The sequence below is a fragment of the Bradysia coprophila genome, unplaced genomic scaffold (genome assembly GCF_014529535.1).
Source record: "Bradysia coprophila strain Holo2 unplaced genomic scaffold, BU_Bcop_v1 contig_600, whole genome shotgun sequence".
Classification (NCBI taxonomy): domain Eukaryota; kingdom Metazoa; phylum Arthropoda; class Insecta; order Diptera; family Sciaridae; genus Bradysia; species Bradysia coprophila.
Window position 1 is genome coordinate 49,438 of NW_023503840.1, and position 24,274 is coordinate 73,711.

The following is a 24,274-nucleotide window of genomic DNA, read 5'->3' on the forward strand; positions in this document are numbered from 1 at the left end:
TCCCAAAAAACGTTCTCAAGGGGAACCACACGGAGAACCTTCAAACACGCTTTCAGGCGGAGCTGGTCACCAATTTGATTGTGGTAGCACAAAAACGTAAGAACAACAACGGATTCCGCGCTGTTGTTCATCAAAAAATGAAAACCATCAAGAAAGACGCAAATCACTACTCATCCGAGGAGTTTGCGTCATCGCCGAGCACAACTAGTCCATTTAAACGTATTCGTCACCCACTTCCACAGAGAAAAAAATGACCAACAGTCCATAAATCAGAGCCGACTGCAAAATCAGCGACGTCACGGAAAGAACGTTGGTGGTTGTTTCTTCGCCGTTTGTCGATAACGTTGGCGCTTTTTCCTTGGACTAATCGCGGCGTAAAATAAATAAACAAAGGGGCTTCCTTTACGACGTTTCTAACCTTTGTTGAGCTCTTCATCAGGCAAAAATTAAAACAAAAATAAATGAAAATTACTCACACATCACACCTGACCATTGATGACATTGTCATGGAAAGAATTGTATCTTTAACAAGTGAGAATGTCCAGTTAACAAATGCCAAAGAAAAACTGGGAAGAAAATGAAAACCCTGTTGTTCCGAAACCGAAAGACATCCTGCAAGGGAATGCTCCTTTGAAGAAAAGCTTCTTCACTACGCAAAGAATGACAGATACGTGTAAGATTTCATGATAAAGAAACAAACAGCAAATGACCGCCAAAATCGTGAAACCGCGAAATTTCGACAACAAACTCTTTCTTCAGTCATCTGCCATATTAACAGAAACATTTGGTATTTAGTGTTGCTGTGGTGAATATTTTCGCGTACGTCGTTGTGTTCAGGGTCAGCTACTGTGCCTACACACAACCACGCGACATTAGGACAAAAGAAAAATTTCGTATCTGTCACATTCGCATCGCTGTTCGAAGGCACAGTTACTTTGAACACCGTGCATGGTTATAAGTTCAAATTTTTCTTTTTCTTTTCGGTCGCTCATACCAAATGCAATAAATATTTATTTACGTTTCTGTTGTGGACGGTATATTTTACGCAATTTCGTGAGTTGTAGCCCGAACGAAGCGAGGGGCGACAAGCGAAAAGTGTCCTAACATAAACCGTCCCACAACAGATTGCGTATACAGCTGTTCATGCTGAGGGCCTGAAGGCATGAAATATATGTTATGTAATTAGGAACAAAAAGGAGCGTTTTTGAACCAGGTGGTGCATAAGTGAGGTCACAGCTCTCTACAAAGTTCACAGAGATTCACTAGATTCTGTGAAATTTTTCGGAAGTCATATTTTCGGCCGATAATCATCAAATTTTTTGAAGTTAATATTTGCCCCAGGATTACTTACTTGACCTGCAGCCTTTTACCAAACGGAACCCATATACACGACCCTGTTCGCTTAATTCACCATACCATACCGGAAACACTGAAATCCTGAATTACCGAACAAACACTCATCTTTTCGGACTTTTGGCCCAACCTGTTACAAACCCAGCCGGAGGTATGGATGATCAAAAATATCTGAGACTGGTTTTGGGGCCTAGTTACCAAGGCCTAACTAGGCATATAAAAAAGTCCCGGAATAAATAGTGCCGATTTCGGTCAGTCGAAATTCAAAAGAATCCCTCTATACGTTTTTACAAAAATTCTTTTCATGATTAAAATCGGATTTGCTCAGTTAAAATACTTTTATTCTGCCAAATCAATTTCGGTACCAAATAGATACCATCTTCAGTGGCTAAAAACATAAACATAATGAGAACACAGAATATCATTATACAGCGCAAAGGTTTCTTTTTTACCTCAATTCTTTTAAAGCACAAAAATAAGCACTTGTGTGCATCGTCAATTAAATTCAATACTAAATCGATTTAGATCAAAATCAAAACGTAAAGAGAGAGGATAAAACAAAAATGAATTTCTACTAGATGAAAGCATTACGTACAGAGAGTAACATCAAATCACGTTATTATAGGCAGTAGATAACATTATACAATCGGTGTGTTTATTCAGACAATTCGGTGTCTTCTTCACCGCAATCATCTCTAAAATGTCTCTTTTCTTCTGCTGACTTTCACGAACAACAATTTTAACTTTATCCCACAACGGTGTATGATTGTTCGTAATAGCGTGATCACATAAGGCACTGTGGTTACTGTTCTTAATGCTTATGTTGTACTTATGTTGATAGATTCTGTCCTTCAAAAGCTGTAATGTCTGGCCAACGTATTTGTACCCGCACGAACAGGGAATAGGCAGGAACAGGGAACAGGCAAGATTGATGAAAGACATATTTACGACGAATCGAAAACTAGCACATCTACGTGGTAGGAAACAATTTTTAATAACGTGCAGGAAGTTCAAGATCCATCCGAAGAGTCTCAATGTTAATTTGAACACATATTCACATTGCATGCCGATGCGATCGATTAAATCATGTTCCAAGAAGTTCTCCATGTACATTATGAATGAATCCATTAAGTCCATTCATAAAGACATTTCCAAAGCAGCTCAGACGTCAACAATGCTAGCAGAACTGTTGAAAAAGATTCTTTCGACCGAACATTTTACTGAATTCAAACTCAACGTGAAACAAGGTTACGAAGATATTTACAACAAAGTGACAATGATGGAAATGCGACGATTTGATGCTCTTATGCAACCACACATGGATGGATTGAATATTGATGTTGAAAGATGGATTATTAATCTGACCAATCTACAATTACCTTGGTATGTGCAAAACATTTTAGCTTTAGGTGACAAATTCAATATACCAGTTAAGAATGACAAAATTGCCACTGAACAGTTTATTGCCAATCTGGAACCTAAATTTCAAAATTTGGGTAAAAAGTACAGGGTGGAGCTAAGAAACAAAGTTTGTAATGTTTTAACCAACTTTAAAAAGTCACCCACAAAGCACACGACGTTAGACGAGATTATCAAGTCCAATCATGTAGCGACGAAATCCTTTTTGGAACAACACCCTCAACTGATAGTGTTGAATGCAGACAAATGCAACGTGACAGTATTGATGGACAGAAGCGACTACGATGTCAAGATGAACAACTTGCTCAACGATAGAAAAACGTATTTGCCTTTAGACCGTGATCCGACGTCATCGATTGAAGACAAAGTCAATAAACTGATTACGCACTGGCAGGACGAACTTTTCATTACTGAAGGGCAAGGAAAATGGTATCGACGGTACAATTCCATATGCTCTAAAATGTATGGATTGATCAAAGTGCACAAAGATGGATATCCAGCGAGACCGATTGTAGCCAGCATTGGTTCCCCGACGTACAACCTGTCAAAAATGTTTTCGAACATTTTAAAAAACGTTGTTGGCAAATCATATAGAAGTGCAAAGAATGCGTCTGAATTGGCAAAAAAGTTAAGAAAAATTAGACTACCACCGAATTATGTTTTAATTTCGTTGGACGTTGTTTCACTGTTTACCAACATTCCGAAAAGTCTCGTCATATCAGCGATACACAAACAATGGAGCAAAATCAGAAAATTTACCACGTTACCGAAAGACGAATTCATTGTTGGCGTTACTATGGTCCTCGATGAATGCTGTTTTCAATACAACGGTAAATATTATCGACAGCTATTTGGCTCTCCGATGGGCTCACCAGCAAGTCCGGTTTTTGCTGATTTGGTATTAGAAATTTTGGAAGACGAAGTCATACGAAAGCTGAAATTCAAATTACCATTCTACGTACGATATGTGGACGATATTTTAACAGCAGTTCCTGCTGACAAAGTTAATGAAATTAAAACAACGTTCAACAGCTACAATCAACATATACAATTTACTGTAGATGTAGAACGAGATCAAAAAATTTCATTTTTGGAACTGTGGTGTATTAGAGATGGTCGTAGCATTAAGACTGATTGGTATCACAAAGACACTTGGTCCGGACGTTATTTGAATTTTAAATCTCATTTGCCAACTGCCTACAAACGCAACACAGTCACACTGCTAGCAGAGAAGATTCTTCTATTGTCTGAACCCGAGTTCCACAACAAAAACTTTGAATTGCTGAGAGAAACTTTAGCCAAGAATATGTACCCGAATGGTTTGGTTGAATGTATGATCAAAAAAGCACACGAAAAGTTTACAAAGAATGGAGATGTGAAACCGATCAAAGAGAAACTCCCGATAGCTGCCGTACCCTATGTTAAAGGCCTGTTTGAGAAACTGAAAGCCATATGCAAGGATGACGTCATGCTGGTTGGAAAAGGCGACAACACGTTGAAGAAGTCTATTTTTAGTAGACTCAAAGATCCGACGCCAAAGTTACATTGTTCACATTTGGTGTACTGTATTCCCTGTTCGTGCGGGTACAAATACGTTGGCCAGACATTACAGCTTTTGAAGGACAGAATCTATCAACATAAGTACAACATAAGCATTAAGAACAGTAACCACAGTGCCTTATGTGATCACGCTATTACGAACAATCATACACCGTTGTGGGATAAAGTTAAAATTGTTGTTCGTGAAAGTCAGCAGAAGAAAAGAGACATTTTAGAGATGATTGCGGTGAAGAAGACACCGAATTGTCTGAATAAACACACCGATTGTATAATGTTATCTACTGCCTATAATAACGTGATTTGATGTTACTCTCTGTACGTAATGCTTTCATCTAGTAGAAATTCATTTTTGTTTTATCCTCTCTCTTTACGTTTTGATTTTGATCTAAATCGATTTAGTATTGAATTTAATTGACGATGCACACAAGTGCTTATTTTTGTGCTTTAAAAGAATTGAGGTAAAAAAGAAACCTTTGCGCTGTATAATGATATTCTGTGTTCTCATTATGTTTATGTTTTTAGCCACTGAAGATGGTATCTATTTGGTACCGAAATTGATTTGGCAGAATAAAAGTATTTTAACTGAGCAAATCCGATTTTAATCAAGAAAATTTACGTAACAAGCTCATACAAAACCAACATAACAAAATTCTTTTCAATAAATATATGACCACAAAAGTGTCAGCTTTCAATAGAAAGTGGATTTGTTTGTGACGCGGGCGCGGCTGAAAACGATTTTAAACGATTTTTTGTTGTATTTTACCAACGCACTGTCTAGCACCGAAGCTGACTTTTACATCACTCAATTAGAAGGCCAAAAACACACCTGTTGAAGATTGTAGAAAGAAACAATACGATCGAGTTCATAGATTACCGTGAATGCTGCCCGAAGACATCTCATTGTCTTTCGTGTAAATTACCTATCTATTGTGAACTCTGACGTCCCAATGCCCGTATGCAAATTTCAATTGGTTTTTGCTTTTTTTCCACAGATAAACAATCTCAATATGGAAAACATGGATATGGATTTTGCAATGGAGAGCGCAGATATGGAAGTGGATATGGATTTTGACTTACCTAAAACAACAACATCGCTGCTCAGACTCGACGACATGGTTTTATCGAAAATTATGGAGCACCTTTCGGTCGACGATCTAAGCAATTTGGCTGAAACATGCGTGAGGCTGGCCGATCTTTCCGCGGAACACTTTCGAAAGCAACATGGATCCTTAACGTGGAAGAAAAATTCGAAGATCAGCTTAACTTCGTCGGAAAGGGTATGGGCTCGCTTTGGTGAGCACGTCAAAGACATCAAATTGTATTATTTTGACAGTGAAGAGCTGAACACGATCTTAATTATGCTTGCAAAACATTGCAAGAACGTGGAGGTCGTAACGTTGAATTGCGTAGACATGAAAGATCCTCACGTATTCGAGGAAAGTTTATTTGCTGAACTGTTCTCTCGGCTAAAAAAGTTTGAATTGGTCCAGTGCAGTTGGACGCGATGGTGTCCGTTGAGTTTGTTTTTCGGTGATGACAACTCTGCGTTGCAGCAGCTTTCAATAATAAGATGCTGCAAGAGTTCATCCGAAAAATTCCCGCTATCATTGTCAGGATTTACATCATTGACCAAATTGAATGTGCTCCATTCGTGGAATGTGCTGTCCAATGCGGAATTGGAAGAATGTTTTTCGTGCAATAAAATTACATCGCTCGCCGTCAGTGATGTCGGTAACGTAAATTTATTTAACAGCGACGACGGTTTAATTGATGCGCTAGCCAATACGCTAGAAACGCTGGTCATGGACCATTATATTTTTGACTTTAGTAAATTATTGAGATTGAAGCGACTAAAATCTCTTACATTGCATTGTGGCACCAACACCAACATCGACAGTCTTCTACAAACATTTAAATGTGATAACGTTGTCGAAGAGCTTGTTTTTAACCGAATAATCATCACAGAAGCGACGGTAAAAGCATTAAGCACGTTTAAAGGTCTGACTAGTTTGCGGCTCAATCGTTGTCAAAATACAGTTGATGAGAGATTCTTTCGATCGCTTCCGTCAATGTTTCCGCAAATGTATCAATTTGTGTATGCACACAGTGAAAACACGGACGAAAATATCCTTCATGTAGTCAAGTCAATGCCAAAATTAGGTCGCTTGAGTTTGTACGGAGGTAGCGCGTTAAAAACAGAAACTTACTTCGAAATTGAGAAGATTGTAAATAGCGACTGGTTCCGGCCGAAGCTGGAATTAATTCCTCCTAATTTCAGTACATTGAAAGAACTGCGCGACATTGAGAGTATTCGAAAAAGTATTTTGCTCCGTATTGACGTCTATCACCGTTTGAATGCCCTTGTAAAAGTCTAATCTCCCATTATTCCGGCTGATGTTGTTGGTGCGTGATAATCTACAATTTACCATTTTATTCGGTTGGATTGGCTCAATTCAATGTACCCTTTAAAAGGCCAAAGTTGAATGAAGCACTCAAATTAAGAAGAAATTTTATTTCAAAGAAATGTTTAAAATCTCAAGCAAAAATTGTTTTTAGCAAAGAAAAAAGAAATTCTTAAGAATTGTGGCCTGATTGTCTAGTTTGTAAGAATTAGGATTTAGGAATTGTAAAAGATTCAATAAATAAAACTGAGCAAAATTGACTTTTTTCTCTTCGAGTGGCGACGTCACCAATTTAAACAAGTGTCTGACGTAATTTAATTGTAGCAAAGGTGTTTAATGCATACAAAATTGTGTAACAATTCCCTTGACACCAGAAAATGTCGAAAAGTGTCTGTTAACACCAGTTGAACACTATGACAAACGTTCTGATTACCATTTTTTCTGTTATACTTTCAATTTGACTGGTTCTTTATTGGTCGATGGCATTTGCGGTTTCTTCTATCGCCCAAAACCACTTACAGTGGAGGTGTGACGCAAGTCCTGTTATCCACTTACAAAAGAACTGGTATCGGTGCAGGTGACGCTTACAGCTTCGACTCGCAAAAAATTCTAGAAAAAAAATTAACAAAAACATAGCTAATGCCGACCCGTACGAAACACCTATTCGTATCAAAAGCCTTTAATGTGAAACTCTTTATTTCTCTTACTTCATACTCTTCTCTACTGAAAAGCTATTCGCACTTTAAAATCACTTACATTATCCACTCTTTGCCTTGTTATCATATACAAATAAATTGCCGGAGGCAATATCGACAGCCCCGTACCAAGTCAACTTTCATAAATTCCTATTTAAACAGCTGTATACCGCTATATTATAGATAGGATTAGATAGATCAATCTTAAGGCTGAATGAATCGTGAGCTGGAAGCCGAAAGAATTGGGGTTAAGGGACCAACGTTGAGGCGAAACAACACGATCAGGAAGCCCAAGGATAGAACGATCCCAGAATTCTTATTAGCTACTAGGTTAAGCTTTTGAAGGACGTCCTTTAAAAGACGCCAATAACCTTTTGCTCAGATAGGTTCAAAAGAATGGGCAAAACTTTATGGAAAAGAATGTTCAAAAAGAGTAACACTACCCCGTCGGGCACTGTGCACTTTGATAGGCACTGTGGTCCCGGAACGTGCAGAAAAGTGCGGGTCAGAGCTCGGGGATTACCGGGGGCGAGCAAAGTAAAGCTTTCATACTCACCAACCCGCAGTAGCAAGCGTGGTGTTTTAATGCTAAAAACCATCAAACGAAGCCACAACGAATTATACATTGCCACATGTAATGTCAGAACATTGTCGTCAAGACAAAAAATGCAAGAAATGGAAGAAGAGCTAGAAAAGACAAAATGAATGTTGTGGGAGTGAGCGAAGTGAGAAAACCTGGAGAGGAATGCCTGAATCAGGGCATACATTCTTCTATCGAGGAAGTGACAGTCAGATGCTGATGCACGGTGTCGGATTGTTCATTCATAAACGTCCACCCATGATGACGAAGAAGTAGAAAGATTCTATGAAGATGTCGAGAAAGCTCTGAACGAAAACCCATCACATTACCAATATCTAATCGGTGATTTCAATGCGAAGCTGGGAAAACGAGAAGAAGACTCCGAAGTTTCTATTGGTAGTTTTAGCAACGACCGAAGAAATGAGCGTGGAAACATTTTACTCAACTTCCTACAGCGACACAATTTGTACGCAATGAATTCATTTTTTGCAGGAAAGCCTCAATGGAAATGGACTTGGGCTAGTGCAGATGGTGTAACGAAAAATGGGATCGATTACATCAGAACTGGCTGTAAGTCAACCGTTAAGAACGTTACGGTCCTAAACAATTTTTCAACAGGTAGTGATCACCGTATGGTTCGTGCAAGAGTCACGTTAAATACCAGATTTCAAAGATCACAACTAGTTCAAAAAAGTGAAAGGATTGACGTACAACGGCTTTACACACAAAATGAAGAATTTGCTACGAAAATGACTGCCGAATTAGATAACGTCAACAATCAATGTGAAACATTGGACGAATTGAATACCAAAATCGTCGATACAATAATGGGTTTCATGAAATCCAAATGCAAATCCGTCCAAATGAAAGAGTCGAAAATCAGTAGAGAAACTCTTGATCTGATCGCAAGCCGAGTACAGTTGATAAAAGACGGAAAAAGAGATTCGGTAGAATACCAGGACTTGACAAAAATTATCAACAAAGCAAAGAGATCAGATGAAAGAAAATATAATGTCCAATTGGCTCAAAACACAATTGAAGCTAATTGCAACATGAAGGTCCTACGGTCAAAAATGACGAACGCAAAGAAAGAAATCTTCAAATTACGAGACAAAACAGGAACAATTCAAACGGATCGAAATGCGATATTATTTTACGAAGATTTATTCTCATCAGTTCGACCAGATCCGACGTATACCAACAAAGATAGACCAATAATAAGAAATGTAGGATCGGAAGATATGCCTGACATAACTATTGATGAAGTACAGGCTGCAGTAGCCGAAATGAAGAACAAAAAGTCTCCAGGTGAAGATGGTGTTCCAGTGGAAGCCATTAAACTAGGTGGCGACTCATTATTGGGTGCAATAACGACTTTGTTTAATCAATGTCTTCAATGGGAAGAAGTACCAGAAGCATGGGAAAATGCAGTGATAACATTGCTGCATAAAAAAGGAGACATAACAAAGTTGGAAAAGTATCGACCCATAAGTCTCTTATCAACACTCTACAAGTTGTTCATGAAAATAGTTACGAAGAGGAACACCAAGAAGCTCGACTTCTACCAACCTGTTGAACAAGCTGCATTTAGATCAGGATTCAGCACAAACGACCACTTACATGTGATGAGAACGCTAATTGAGAAATGCAATGAACACAAGATTGCTGTGGTCTTGATATTCATAGACTTTGAAAAAGCTTTTGATTCAGTGGAAACATGGTCGATATTGGACTCATTAGACGAGTGCAGAGTAGACTCAAGATACTCCAACACAATTCGATACGTCTATAAAAACGCTACGTCGTGTATAAAACTTCATAAAAGCACTGAAAAATTCAGAATTGGCAGAGGTGTACGACAGGGTGACACCATATCACCTAAGTTATTCACATCGATTCTTGAGCGTGTTTTTAAGAAATTAGACTGGAGTGAAATGGGTATCAACATAGATGGAGAGTACCTGAGTAATCTCCGTTTCGCAGATGACATCTCCCTGATAGCAGCTGATCTAGATCTGGCGCAAATTATGTTGCAACAGCTGAATGAGGAGTCAATCAAAGTCGGCCTCAAGATGAATTTGTCGAAAACGAAAATCATGACAAACATTGACGACGACAGAGACATTAAAATCGGTGATACTGTCATTGAACGAGTCGACAGTTATGTGTACCTAGGTCACAAATTGAAGTTGGGTCTAGACAACCAAACTGCAGAAATAAAACGTAGAATTGGTCTTGCATGGGCAGCGTTCGGAAAACTCAGGCTAATTTTCAAAAGCAAAATGAACAATAGTCTGAAACGTAAAGTGTTCGATACGTGTGTCCTTCCTGTGCTCACATATGGAGCGGAAACGTTAACGTTAACAAAAGCTACCGAAAATAAATTAAGAGTGGCACAAAGAGCTATGGAACGAAGTATGCTTGGAATTACGCTCAGAGATAGAATGACAAATCAATGGATTCGACAACAAACAAAAGTCGTTGATGTCATGGAAAGAATAAAACCCAAAACAATTATGGAAAGAATAGCATCTTTAAAGTGGAGCTGGGCGGGACATATTGCAAGAAGGACGGACGAACGTTGGACCAAAAAGATCATGAACTGGAGACCACCTAAAACACGACCTAGAGGTAGACCACCAGAGAGATGGAGTAATGGTAAAAAGAGAATTGCAGGCGCAAATTGGCAACAAGTGGCAACTAATCGTTCGGAATGGAAAAGAATTGGGGAGGCCTACGTCCCACGGGCTTTTTTAAGCGTGTAATTTACACATTGTGTGTAAAAACTTTCAAAAAGTGTGTAATCTTACACATTTTTGTGTTTGCACCAAAAATGTGTAATTACACATTTTCATAAACATAAAAATAACTCTAATGAAAGGACTAGATGTGCTTTCCAAAGAAAATTTCAGTGAAGATTTCTCTCAGTTTCGACAAGAAATTATTTCATCAATGATTCAACTTCTTAAAGAATTCGAGTGTGACAGTCAGTTAAGAGTGATATCGCCAAAACTGTGTCCAAATGTCCAAACATTTAACATATTTTGAGTCCAGAACGGGTGGCGGCCCTTACCGATGATTATACTCTTTATGAAGGTCTGCCAAAGGCCAATATTCCTACAACATTTAGAAACTTTTAGCAAAGCAGCGAATCTAGGTCAGGCTCAGCTTATGCTACAACAGTTAAGTGAAGAGGCAAGCAAAGTTGGCCTCAAGATGAACTTATCGAAAACAAAAGTCATGACCAACATCGGGGACGATAGAGAGATCAAAATTGTTGACACTGTCATTGAACGGGTCGACAGCTATGTATATCTAGGACATAAACTGAAGTTAGGTCTGGACAACCAGACTGCAGAAATAAGACGTAGGATTGGTCTTGCATGGGCAGCGTTCGGAAAACTCAGACTAATTTTCAAAAGCAAAATGAATAATAGTCTGAAACGCAAAGTTTTCGACACTTGTGTCCTTCCAGTGCTCACTTATGGAGCGGAAACGTTAACTTTAACGAAAGCATCCGAAGATAAATTGAGAGTGACACAAAGAGCCATGGAACGGAGTATGCTTGGAATAACACTCAGAGACAGAATGACGAATCAATGGATTCGACAACAAACCAGGGTCGTTGATGTCATGGAAAGAATAGCATCTCTGAAATGGAGCTGGGCGGGACATATTGCAAGAAGGACATACGAACGTTGGACCAAAAAGATCATGAACTGGCGACCATATAAAAGACGAGCTATAGGTAGACCGTCAGAGAGATGGACAAACGGAATTAAGAATATTTTTCGAATTAAGAAAATTCGTTTTTAGCTAAAAGTGGACGTCCTCCAGGAAGGAAGCGACAAAAAACCTGGAGGAAATTATTTCACCAAACCATCACCAGAGAGAGAACTGAACGTGCACAACGATACTACCCTATACAAACAGAACTACCACAACACACAGATCGGTGAAAAAACACACTAAACCACAGAGTCATACTACATATCACATAGATGAAACGACTGCTAGAGCCTGAAACAACTAGTGGCTCCAAAAAAAAAAAACGTTCTCAAGGGGAACCACACGGAGCGACTAATCAGAGCCGACTGCAAAATCGGCGACGTCACGGAAAGAACGTTGGTGGTTGTTTCTTCGCCGTTTGTCGATAACGTTGGCGCTTTTTCCTTGGACTAATCGCGGCGTAAAATAAATAAACAAAGGGGCTTCCTTTACGACATTTCTAACCTTTGTTGAGCTCTTCATCAGGCAAAAATTAAAACAAAAATAAAAGAAAATTACTCATTCATCACACCTGACCATTGATGACATTGTCATGGAAAGAATTGTATCTTTAACAAGTGAGAATGTCCAGTTAACAAATGCCAAAGAAAAACTGGAAAGAAAATGAAAACCCTGTTGTTCCGAAACCGAAAGACATCCTGCAAGGGAATGCTCCTTTGAAGAAAAGCTTCTTCACTACGCAAAGAATGACAGATACGTGTAAGATTTCATGATATAAAGAAACAAACAGCAAATGACCGCCAAAACCGCGAAATTTCGACAACAAACTCTTTCTTCAGTCATCTGCCATATTAACAGAAACATTTGGTATTTAGTGTTGCTGTGGTGAATATTTTCGCGTACGTCGTTGTGTTCAGGGTCAGCTACTGTGCCTACACACAACCACGCGACATTAGGACAAAAGAAAAATTTCGTATCTGTCACATTCGCATCGCTGTTCGAAGGCACAGTTACTTTGAACACCGTGCATGGTTATAAGTTCAAATTTTTCTTTTTCTTTTCGGTCGCTCATACCAAATGCAATAAATATTTATTTACGTTTCTGTTGTGGACGGTATATTTTACGCAATTTCGTGAGTTGTAGCCCGAACGAAGCGAGGGCGACAAGCGAAAGTGTCTAACATAAACCGTCCACAACAGATGCGTATACAGCTGTTCATGCTGAGGGCCTGAAGGCATGAAATATATGTTATGTAATTAGGAACAAAAAGGTGCGTTTTTGAACCAGGTGGTGAAAGCATCCCAGGAGCTGCGTACTCTGTCTCTGATAAATCAACAATTAAATCGTGAGAATGTGTGATTGACCTTAATTAATGAGAATTCAGCACATGCGTTTGACTGAATTTCTTCGAACCGCGTTTTGCCTCACGAAATTCGTTACATTCGCATTTTCATTTGAATTCAAGTTTTTCGATCGAACAACGATAACAGGCAATCAGTACATTTTCCGCTCACGTACACCACATTCTTTTTGCTTTGTCGACAAAATTTTGGAATTTTTTTTAAATCCCTTTACTGTGCCCACATAAACTCATTAGCATTGCAATCGTCGTCTCGATTCTTGCTTCGTCACTTTTCGCAGCATTTTTTTCTTGTCTTCACATAATGGACAAATAACAGATATCACACACACACACATTCACACACACACACATCCTTATTTTATCTCTCACTCATATATGTACAGGTGTAGTTGTTTCCCTTTATCATTTGGAGAAATAAATTTGTCTTCTGAAAGGTATATCGTTAGCACTTCATTTCTCGTCAAGATCGCCAACAGTGTAGTTGATTTCGTGTCAGTCAATGTTAAAACTAAAAATGGATTCGGTAAGTTAATTTTTGTAAATTTTTAATTAAATTTAACTAAACTCGCTTCGCTCAATTTGTTAGTCTTCTTTAAATTGCATTTCTGCTTATGAGGGATTCTTTTGAATTTCGACTGACCGAAATCGGCTCTATTTATTCCGGGACTTGTTTATATATGCCTGGTTAGACCTTGGTGTCTAGGCCCCAAAACCAGTCTAAGATATTTTTGATCTTCCATACCTGGCTGGTTGTAAGTGGCCAAAAGTTGAAAAATGGGGTTTCGTAGTTCGGATTTCATTTTCGTAAGGTGGCGAGGACACGGGCTTGTATGGGTTCGTTGGAAAGCTGAGGTCAAGTACTCCTGGGGCAAATATTAACTTCATAAAATTTGATGATAAACGGCTGAAAATATGACTTCCAGAAAATTTCTGAAAATCGATATAACCTCTGTGAACTTTGATGAGTGCTGTGACCTCACTAATGCAATTATTTGATTAAATTATTACTTATTATGAATGTGGAGGACCTCAGCTTTACATCGATACCCATATTTAGTAGTTAGGCACGTGACTACGTAACAGATGAAAACTGTGTGTTTCGCTCTGCCAAACTATTAAATATGCGTATCGCTGTGAAGCTGAGGTCCTAAACATTCATAATAAGTCATAATTTAATCAAATAATTGCATAAGTGAGGTCACAGCTCTCTACAAAGTTCACAGAGATTCACTAGATTCTGTGAAAGTTTTCGGAAGTCATATTTTCGGCCGATAATCATCAAATTTTTTGAAGTTAATATTTGCCCCAGGATTACTTGACCTCAGCTTTCCAACGAACCCATACACGACCCTGTCCTTACCACCATACGGAACTGAAATCCTGATTACGAAACCTCATTTTTCGACTTTTGGCCACTTACAACCAGCGAGGTATGGATGATCAAAAATATCTGAGACTGGTTTTGGGGCTACCAAGGCCTAACTAGGCATATAAACGAGCCATCAGAACAGTCGGAGCGTTTGCTGCGACTGAGCCCCGTACAAACCCGTATATCTATTGCGTACGTGACCCTAGTGCGTCTGTCACCCTACTTTGACCGTAAGCCTATGCGCCGGTTAAAGTAGTTAAAGTAAAATTATTATGTAATGTGTACATCATAGAAATTGCGCATAGCGCAATTACGAAGCCCCGTACGACGTTCCTTTCAAATAAAACAAAAATTTCAAATAGCCCTACAATTTTAATTTCTTGAGTATAAATACACATAGGGCCTAGTATCGGCCTCAGTCCGAGGATCCAAATTTAATTTTTTTCAACTACATTCTATTCGGCCTTTGATTACCTTCCAAATGAAACAAAAAATACGGAAAACGGATGAAATTTGCTCGAGTTATATGTAAAATACACATTGGGCCCTAGTAGCGGCCTTAGTCCGAGGACCCAAATTTAATTTTTTTTCAACAACATTCTATTCGGTGTTCGATTATCTTTCAGATGAAACAAAAATTACGAAAAACGGATGAAATTTACTCGAGTTCAATGTAAAATACACATAGGGCCCTAGTAGGGGCCTTAGTCTAAGGACCCAAATTTAATTTTTTTCAACAACATTCTATTCGGCCTTTGATTACCTTCCAAATGAAACAAAAATTACGAAAAACGGATGAAATTTGCTCGAGTTATATGTAAAATACACATAGGGCCCTAGTAGCGGCCTTAGTCCGAGGACCCAAATTTATTTTTTTTTTCAACAACATTCTATTCGGCTTTTGATTACCTTCCAAATAACACAAAAATTACGAAAAGCGAATGAAATTTACTTGAGTTCTATGTAAAATACACATAGGGCCCTAGTAGCGGCCTTAGTCCGAGGACCCAAATTTAATTTTTTTTTCAACAACATTCTATTCGGCTTTTGATTACCTTCCAAATAACACAAAAATTACGAAAAACGAATGAAATTTACTTGAGTTCTATGTAAAATACACATAGGGCCCTAGTAGCTTTTCACTTCTAAGGCCCTAACTCACGGTCCACTCACCCGATTTTAAAAAACTTTTTTTTCCTGGATTGGAATTGACAATACCTATCATTTGCCGTGTCATTTACATTTCCATCGTTTATTTTGCCATAAATATCACCAAAAGACCTTAAATCACTTAAGTGGCCCTAACTCACGAAGGGCCGACCCGAATATGCCCATCTTCGAACTTAGCCTCACTATTTTGACTATCTTTCAGGGAAAAAAAAAATTTTTGAAATCGGATTTGATTTACTCAAGATATCGACGTGACGGACAGACGGACAGACGGACAGACGGACAGACGGACAGACGGACAGACGGACAGACGGACAGACGGCCCAAATTTTTATTGCGGATTCGTCATCTATGAACATAGGCAAACACTTTGCCCTTACCCTCTGCTTCGAATTCCATCAATTACACACGGCATCGTAATCCTATAAGCCCCTTCGTACTTCGTACGGGGCTAAAAAGTCCCGGAATAAATAGTGCCGATTTCGGTCAGTCGAAATTCAAAAGAATCCCTCTATACGTTTTTACAAAAATTCTTTTCAATAAATATATGACCACAAAAGTGTCAGCTTTCAATAGAAAGTGGATTTGTTTGTGACGCGGGCGCGGCTGAAAACGATTTTAAACGATTTTTTGTTGTATTTTACCAACGCACTGTCTAGCACCGAAGCTGACTTTGACATCACTCAATTAGAAGGCCAAAAACAGACCTGTTGAAGATTGGTGAAAGAACAATACGATCGAGTTCAGAGATTAATATAATCAATATAATTAAATAAATCACTAAAACTCAATTTTCGTTGATGGTTAATATGTTTGTCGAAATGGAGGTTTTCGTCCGACCCAATACGACTTGTATTATTTGACTCGTTCGATTTGGACTCCGTCAACCACAATATTCAAGTCCGGTAAATTTTGCGAACGGTCAAACGGTCTTTCCGGTGTTCGTTGTCAGCTTGTTTCGATTAAGCCACTCATGTAAGAGAACGCCATCTCTCTGCATTAAATTCTGGTGATCATCGAACAATTCAGGTGCGTAGCACAGAGCCGCATAAAGTACCATTGAACCAAGGACATTCACTAGCAACAGACAGCTATGTAGGTGATTCTAGTTCCGATCCTAGTGGCCGTACGTCAATTACGCATGTACCCCAACATAAGTTCAGTGGCATCATCTGAAAGGCCGATTCGTTGCTAGTAGGATCAGCAGTGTCAAAGGCACGCCTTGAGTTAATGAACATACAGGCAACGGCAACATACTTCTTCCTAAAATTCAGTCTGATCACCGTGAATGCTGCCCGAAGACATCTCATTGTCTTTCGTGTAAATTACCTATCTATTGTGAACTCTGACGTCCCAATGCCCGTATGCAAATTTCAATTGGTTTTTGCTTTTTTTCCACAGATAAACAATCTCAATATGGAAAACATGGATATGGATTTTGCAATGGAGAGCGCAGATATGGAAGTGGATATGGATTTTGACTTACCTAAAACAACAACATCGCTGCTCAGACTCGACGACATGGTTTTATCGAAAATTATGGAGCACCTTTCTGTCGACGATCTAAGCAATTTGGCTGAAACATGCGTGAGGCTGGCCGATCTTTCCGCGGAACACTTTCGAAAGCAACATGGATCCTTAACGTGGAAGAAAAATTCGAAGATCAGCTTAACTTCGTCGGAAAGGGTATGGGCTCGCTTTGGTGAGCACGTCAAAGACATCAAATTGTATTATTTTGACAGTGAAGAGCTGAACACGATCTTAATTATGCTTGCAAAACATTGCAAGAACGTGGAGGTCGTAACGTTGAATTGCGTAGACATGAAAGATCCTCACGTATTCGAGGAAAGTTTATTTGCTGAACTGTTCTCTCGGCTAAAAAAGTTTGAATTGGTCCAGTGCAGTTGGACGCGATGGTGTCCGTTGAGTTTGTTTTTCGGTGATGACAACTCTGCGTTGCAGCAGCTTTCAATAATAAGATGCTGCAAGAGTTCATCCGAAAAATTCCCGCTATCATTGTCAGGATTTACATCATTGACCAAATTGAATGTGCTCCATTCGTGGAATGTGCTGTCCAATGCGGAATTGGAAGAATGTTTATCGTGCAATAAAATTACATCGCTCGCCGTCAGTGATGTCGGTAACGTAAATTTATTTAACAGCGACGACGGTTTAATTGATGCGCTAGCCAATACGCTAGAAACGCTGGTCATCGACCATTATATTTTTGACTTTAGTAAATTATTGAGATTGAAGCGACTAAAATCTCTTACATTGCATTGTGGCACCAACACCAACATCGACAGTCTTCTACAAACATTTAAATGTGATAACGTTGTCGAAGAGCTTGTTTTTAACCGAATAATCATCACAGAAGCGACGGTAAAAGCATTAAGCACGTTTAAAGGTCTGACTAGTTTGCGGCTCAATCGTTGTCAAAATACAGTTGATGAGAGATTCTTTCGATCGCTTCCGTCAATGTTTCCGCAACTGTATCAATTTGTGTATGCACACAGTGAAAACAAGGACGAAAATATCCTTCATGTAGTCAAGTCAATGCCAAAATTAGGTCGCTTGAGTTTGTACGGAGGTAGCGCGTTAAAAACAGAAACTTACTTCGAAATTGAGAAGATTGTAAATAGCGACTGGTTCCGGCCGAAGCTGGAATTAATTCCTCCTAATTTCAGTACATTGAAAGAACTGCGCGACATTGAGAGTATTCGAAAAAGTATTTTGCTCCGTATTGACGTCTATCACCGTTTGAATGCCCTTGTAAAAGTCTAATCTCCCATTATTCCGGCTGATGTTGTTGGTGCGTGATAATCTACAATTTACCATTTTATTCGGTTGGATTGGCTCAATTCAATGTACCCTTTAAAAGGCCAAAGTTGAATGAAGCACTCAAATTAAGAAGAAATTTTATTTCAAAGAAATGTTTAAAATCTCAAGCAAAAATTGTTTTTAGCAAAGAAAAAAGAAATTCTTAAGAATTGTGGCCTGATTGTCTAGTTTGTAAGAATTAGGATTTAGGAATTGTAAAAGATTCAATAAATAAAACTGAGCAAAATTGACTTTTTTCTCTTCGAGTGGCGACGTCACCAATTTAAACAAGTGTCTGACGTAATTTAATTGTAGCAAAGGTGTTTTAATGCATACAAAATTGTGTAACAATTCCCTTGACACCAGAAAATGTCGAAAAGTGTCTGTTAACACCAGTTGAACACTATGACAAACGTTCTGATTACCATTTTTTCTGTTATACTTTCAATTTGACTGGTTCTTTATTGGTCGATGGCATTTGCGGTTTCTTCTATCGCCCAAAACCACTTACAGTGGAGGTGTGACGCAAGTCCTGTTATCCACTTACAAAAGAACTGGTATCGGTGCAGGTGACGCTTACAGCTTCGACTCGCAAAAAATTCTAGAAAAAAAATTAACAAAAACATAGCTAATGCCGACCCGTACGAAACACCTATTCGTATCAAAAAGCCTTTAATGTGAAACTCTTTATTTCTCTTACTTCATACTCTTCTCTACTGAAAAGCTATTCGCACTTTAAAATCACTTACATTATCCACTCTTTGCCTTGTTATCATATACAAATAAATTGCCGGAGGCAATATCGACAGCCCCGTACCAAGTCAACTTTCATAAATTCCTATTTAAGCAGCTGTATACCGCTATATTATAGATAGGATTAGATAGATCAATCTTAAGGCTGAATGAATCGTGAGCTGGAAGCCGAAAGAATTGGGTTAAGGGACCAACGTTGAGGCGAAACAACACGATCAGGAAGCCCAAGGATAGAACGATCCCAGAATTCTTATTAGCTACTAGGTTAAGCTTTTGAAGGACGTCCTTTAAAAGACGCCAATAACCTTTTGCTCAGATAGGTTCAAAAGAATGGGCAAAACTTTATGGAAAAGAATGTTCAAAAAGAGTAACACTACCCCGTCGGGCACTGTGCACTTTGATAGGCACTGTGGTCCCGGAACGTGCAGAAAAGTGCGGGTCAGAGCTCGGGGATTACCGGGGCGAGCAAAGTAAAGCTTTCATACTCACCAACCCGCAGTAGCAAGCGTGGTGTTTTAATGCTAAAAACCATCAAACGAAGCCACAACGAATTACACATTGCCACATATAATGCCAGAACATTGTCGTCAAGACAAAAAATACAAGAAATGGAAGAAGAGCTAGAAAAGACAAAATGGAATGTTGTGGGAGTGAGCGAAGTGAGAAAGCCTGGAGAGGAATGCCTGAATCAGGGCATACATTCTTCTATCGAGGAAGTGACAGTCAGATGCTGATGCACGGTGTCGGATTGTTCATACATAAACGTCCACCATGATGACGAAGAAGTAGAAAGATTCTATGAAGATGTCGAGAAAGCTCTGAACGAAAAACCCATCACATTACCAATATCTAATCGGTGATTTCAATGCGAAGCTGGGAAAACGAGAAGAAGACTCCGAAGTTTCTATTGGTAGTTTTAGCAACGACCGAAGAAATGAGCGTGGAAACATTTTACTCAACTTCTTACAGCGACACAATTTGTACGCAATGAATTCATTTTTTGCAGGAAAGCCTCAATGGAAATGGACTTGGGCTAGTGCAGATGGTTGTAACGAAAAATGAGATCGATTACATCAGAACTGGCTGTAAGTCAACCGTTAAGAACGTTACGGTCCTAAACAGGTAGTGATCACCGTATGGTTCGTGCAAGAGTCACGTTAAATACCAGATTTCAAAGATCACAACTAGTTCAAAAAAGTGAAAGGATTGACGTACAACGGCTTTACACTCAAAATGAAGAATTTGCTACGAAAATGACTGCCGAATTAGATAACGTCAACAATCAATGTGAAACATTGGACGAATTGAATACCAAAATCGGTCGATACAATAATGGGTTTCATGAAATCCAAATGCAAATCCGTCCAAATGAAAGAGTCGAAAATCAGTAGAGAAACTCTTGATCTGATCGCAAGCCGAGTACAGTTGATAAAAGACGGAAAAAGAGATTCGGTAGAATACCAGGACTTGACAAAAATTATCAACAAAGCAAAGAGATCAGATGAAAGAAAAATATAATGTCCAATTGGCTCAAACACAATTGAAGCTAATTGCAACATGAAGGTCCTACGGTCAAAAATGACGAACGCAAAGAAAGAAATCTTTCAAATTACGAGACAAAACAGGAACAATTCAAACGGATCGAAATGCGATATTATTTTACGAAGATTTTATTCTCATCAGTTTCGACCAGATCCGACGTATACCAACAAAGATAGACCAATAATAAGAAATGTAGGATCGGAAGATATGCCTGACATAACTATTGATGAAGTACAGGCTGCAGTAGCCGAAATGAAGAACAAAAAGTCTCCAGGGTGAAGATGTGTTCCAGTGGAAGCCATTAAACTAGGTGGCGACTCATTATTGGGTGCAATAACGACTTTGTTTAATCAATGTCTTCAATGGGAAGAAGTACCAGAAGCATGGGAAAATGCAGTGATAACATTGCTGCATAAAAAAGGAGACATAACAAAGTTGGAAAAGTATCGACCCATAAGTCTCTTATCAACACTCTACAAGTTGTTCATGAAAATAGTTACGAAGAGGAACACCAAGAAGCTCGACTTCTACCAACCTGTTGAACAAGCTGCATTTAGATCAGGATTCAGCACAAACGACCACTTACATGTGATGAGAACCTAATTGAGAAATGCAATGAACACAAGATTGCTGTGGTCTTGATATTCATAGACTTTGAAAAAGCTTTTGATTCAGTGGAAACATGGTCGATATTGGACTCATTAGACGAGTGCAGAGTAGACTCAAGATACTCCAACACAATTCGATACGTCTATAAAAACGCTACGTCGTGTATAAAACTTCATAAAAGCACTGAAAATTCAGAATTGGCAGGAGGTGTACGACAGGGTGACACCATATCACCTAAGTTATTCACATCGATTCTTGAGAGTGTTTTTAAGAAATTAGACTGGAGTGAAATGGGTATCAACATAAATGGAGAGTACCTGAGTAATCTCCGTTTCGCAGATGACATCTCCCTGATAGCAGCTGATCTAGATCAGGCGCAAATTATGTTGCAACAGCTGAATGAGGAGTCAAACAAAGTCGGCCTCAAGATGAATTTGTCGAAAACGAAAATCATGACAAACATTGACGACGACAGAGACATTAAAATCGGTGATACTGTCATTGAACGAGTCGACAGTTATGTGTACCTAGGTCACAAATTGAAGTTGGGTCTAGACAACCAAACTGCAGAAATAAAACGTAGAATTGGTCTTGCATGGGCAGCGTTCGGAAAACTCAGGCTAATTTTCAAAAGCAAAATGAACAATAGTCTGAAACGTAAAGTGTTCGATACGTGTGTCCTTCCTGTGCTCACATATGGAGCGGAAACGTTAACGTTAACAAAAGCTTCCGAAAATAAATTAAGAGTGGCACAAAGAGCTATGGAACGAAGTATGCTTGGAATTACGCTCAGAGATAGAATGACAAATCAATGGATTCGACAACAAAACAAAAAGTCGTTGATGTCATGGAAAGAAATAGCATCTTTAAAGTGGAGCTGGCGGGACATATTGCAAGAAGGACGGACGAACGTTGGACCAAAAAGATCATGAACTGGAGACCACCTAAAACAACCTAGAGGTAGACCACCAGAGAGATGGAGTAATGGTAAAAGAGAATTGCAGGCGCAAATTGGCAACAAGTGGCAACTAATCGTTCGGAATGGAAAAGAATTGGGGAGGCCTACGTCCCACGGGCTTTTTTAAGCGTGTAATTTACACATTGTGTGTAAAAACTTTCAAAAAGTGTGTAATCTTACACATTTTTGTGTTTGCACCAAAAATGTGTAATTACACATTTTCATAAACATAAAAATAACTCTAATGAAAGGACTAGATGTGCTTTCCAAAGAAAATTTCAGTGAAGATTTCTCTCAGTTTCGACAAGAAATTATTTCATCAATGATTCAACTTCTTAAAGAATTCGAGTGTGACAGTCAGTTAAGAGTGATATCGCCAAAACTGTGTCCAAATGTCCAAACATTTAACATATTTTGAGTCCAGAACGGGTGGCGGCCCTTACCGATGATTATACTCTTTATGAAGGTCTGCCAAAGGCCAATATTCCTACAACATTTAGAAACTTTTAGCAAAGCAGCGAATCTAGGTCAGGCTAGCTGCTACAACAGTTAAGTGAAGAGGCAAGCAAAGTTGGCCTCAAGATGAACTTATCGAAAACAAAAGTCATGACCAACATCGGGGACGATAGAGAAGATCAAAATTGTTGACACTGTCATTGAACGAGTCGACAGCTATGTATATCTAGGACATAAACTGAAGTTAGGTCTGGACAACCAGACTGCAGAAATAAGACGTAGGATTGGTCTTGCATGGGCAGCGTTCGGAAAACTCAGACTAATTTTCAAAAGCAAAATGAATAATAGTCTGAAACGCAAAGTTTTCGACACTTGTGTCCTTCCAGTGCTCACTTATGGAGCGGAAACGTTAACTTTAACGAAAGCATCCGAAGATAAATTGAGAGTGACACAAAGAGCCATGGAACGGAGTATGCTTGGAATAACACTCAGAGACAGAATGACGAATCAATGGATTCGACAACAAACCAGGGTCGTTGATGTCATGGAAAGAATAGCATCTCTGAAATGGAGCTGGCGGGACATATTGCAAGAAGGACAGACGAACGTTGGACCAAAAAGATCATGAACTGGCGACCATATAAAAGACGAGCTATAGGTAGACCGAGAGATGGACAAACGGAATTAAGAATATTTTCGAATTAAGAAAATTCGTTTTTAGCTAAAAGTGGACGTCCTCCAGGAAGGAAGCGACAAAAAACCTGGAGGAAATTATTTCACCAAACCATCACCAGAGAGAACTGAACGTGCACAACGATACTACCCTATACAAACAGAACTACCACAACACACAGATCGGTGAAAAAACACACTAAACCACAGAGTCATACTACATATCACATAGATGAAACGACTGCTAGAGCCTGAAACAACTAGTGGCTCCAAAAAAAAACGTTCTCAAGGGGAACCACACGGAGCGACTAATCAGAGCGACTGCAAAATCGGCGACGTCACGGAAAGAACGTTGGTGGTTGTTTCTTCGCCGTTTGTCGATAACGTTGGCGCTTTTTCCTTGGACTAATCGCGGCGTAAAATAAATAAACAAAGGGGCTTCCTTTACGACATTTCTAACCTTTGTTGAGCTCTTCATCAGGCAAAAATTAAAACAAAAATAAAAGAAAATTACTCATTCATCACACCTGACCATTGATGACATTGTCATGGAAAGAATTGTATCTTTAACAAGTGAGAATGTCCAGTTAACAAATGCCAAAGAAAAACTGGAAAGAAAATGAAAACCCTGTTGTTCCGAAACCGAAAGACATCCTGCAAGGGAATGCTCCTTTGAAGAAAAGCTTCTTCACTACGCAAAGAATGACAGATACGTGTAAGATTTCATGATATAAAGAAACAAACAGCAAATGACCGCCAAAACCGCGAAATTTCGACAACAAACTCTTTCTTCAGTCATCTGCCATATTAACAGAAACATTTG

At 39.0% G+C, this 24,274-nt stretch overlaps 1 protein-coding gene across 1 annotated transcript; it reads left to right on the forward strand.

Annotated features, from left to right (window-relative positions):
• The first annotated feature begins 2,467 nt into the window (after window positions 1-2,467).
• LOC119083388 lies at window positions 2,468-4,636 on the forward strand. Its single transcript, XM_037193105.1, has one exon. It carries the CDS (start codon window positions 2,468-2,470, stop codon window positions 4,634-4,636), a length of 2,169 nt encoding a protein of 722 aa, XP_037049000.1.
• Window positions 4,637-24,274: the final 19,638 nt, after the last annotated feature.

Bases quoted from the DNA above. Each gene is read 5' to 3' on its own strand.
- LOC119083388 (XM_037193105.1), top strand. From the start codon at position 2,468: ATGAATGAATCCATTAAGTCCATTCATAAAGACATTTCCAAAGCAGCT.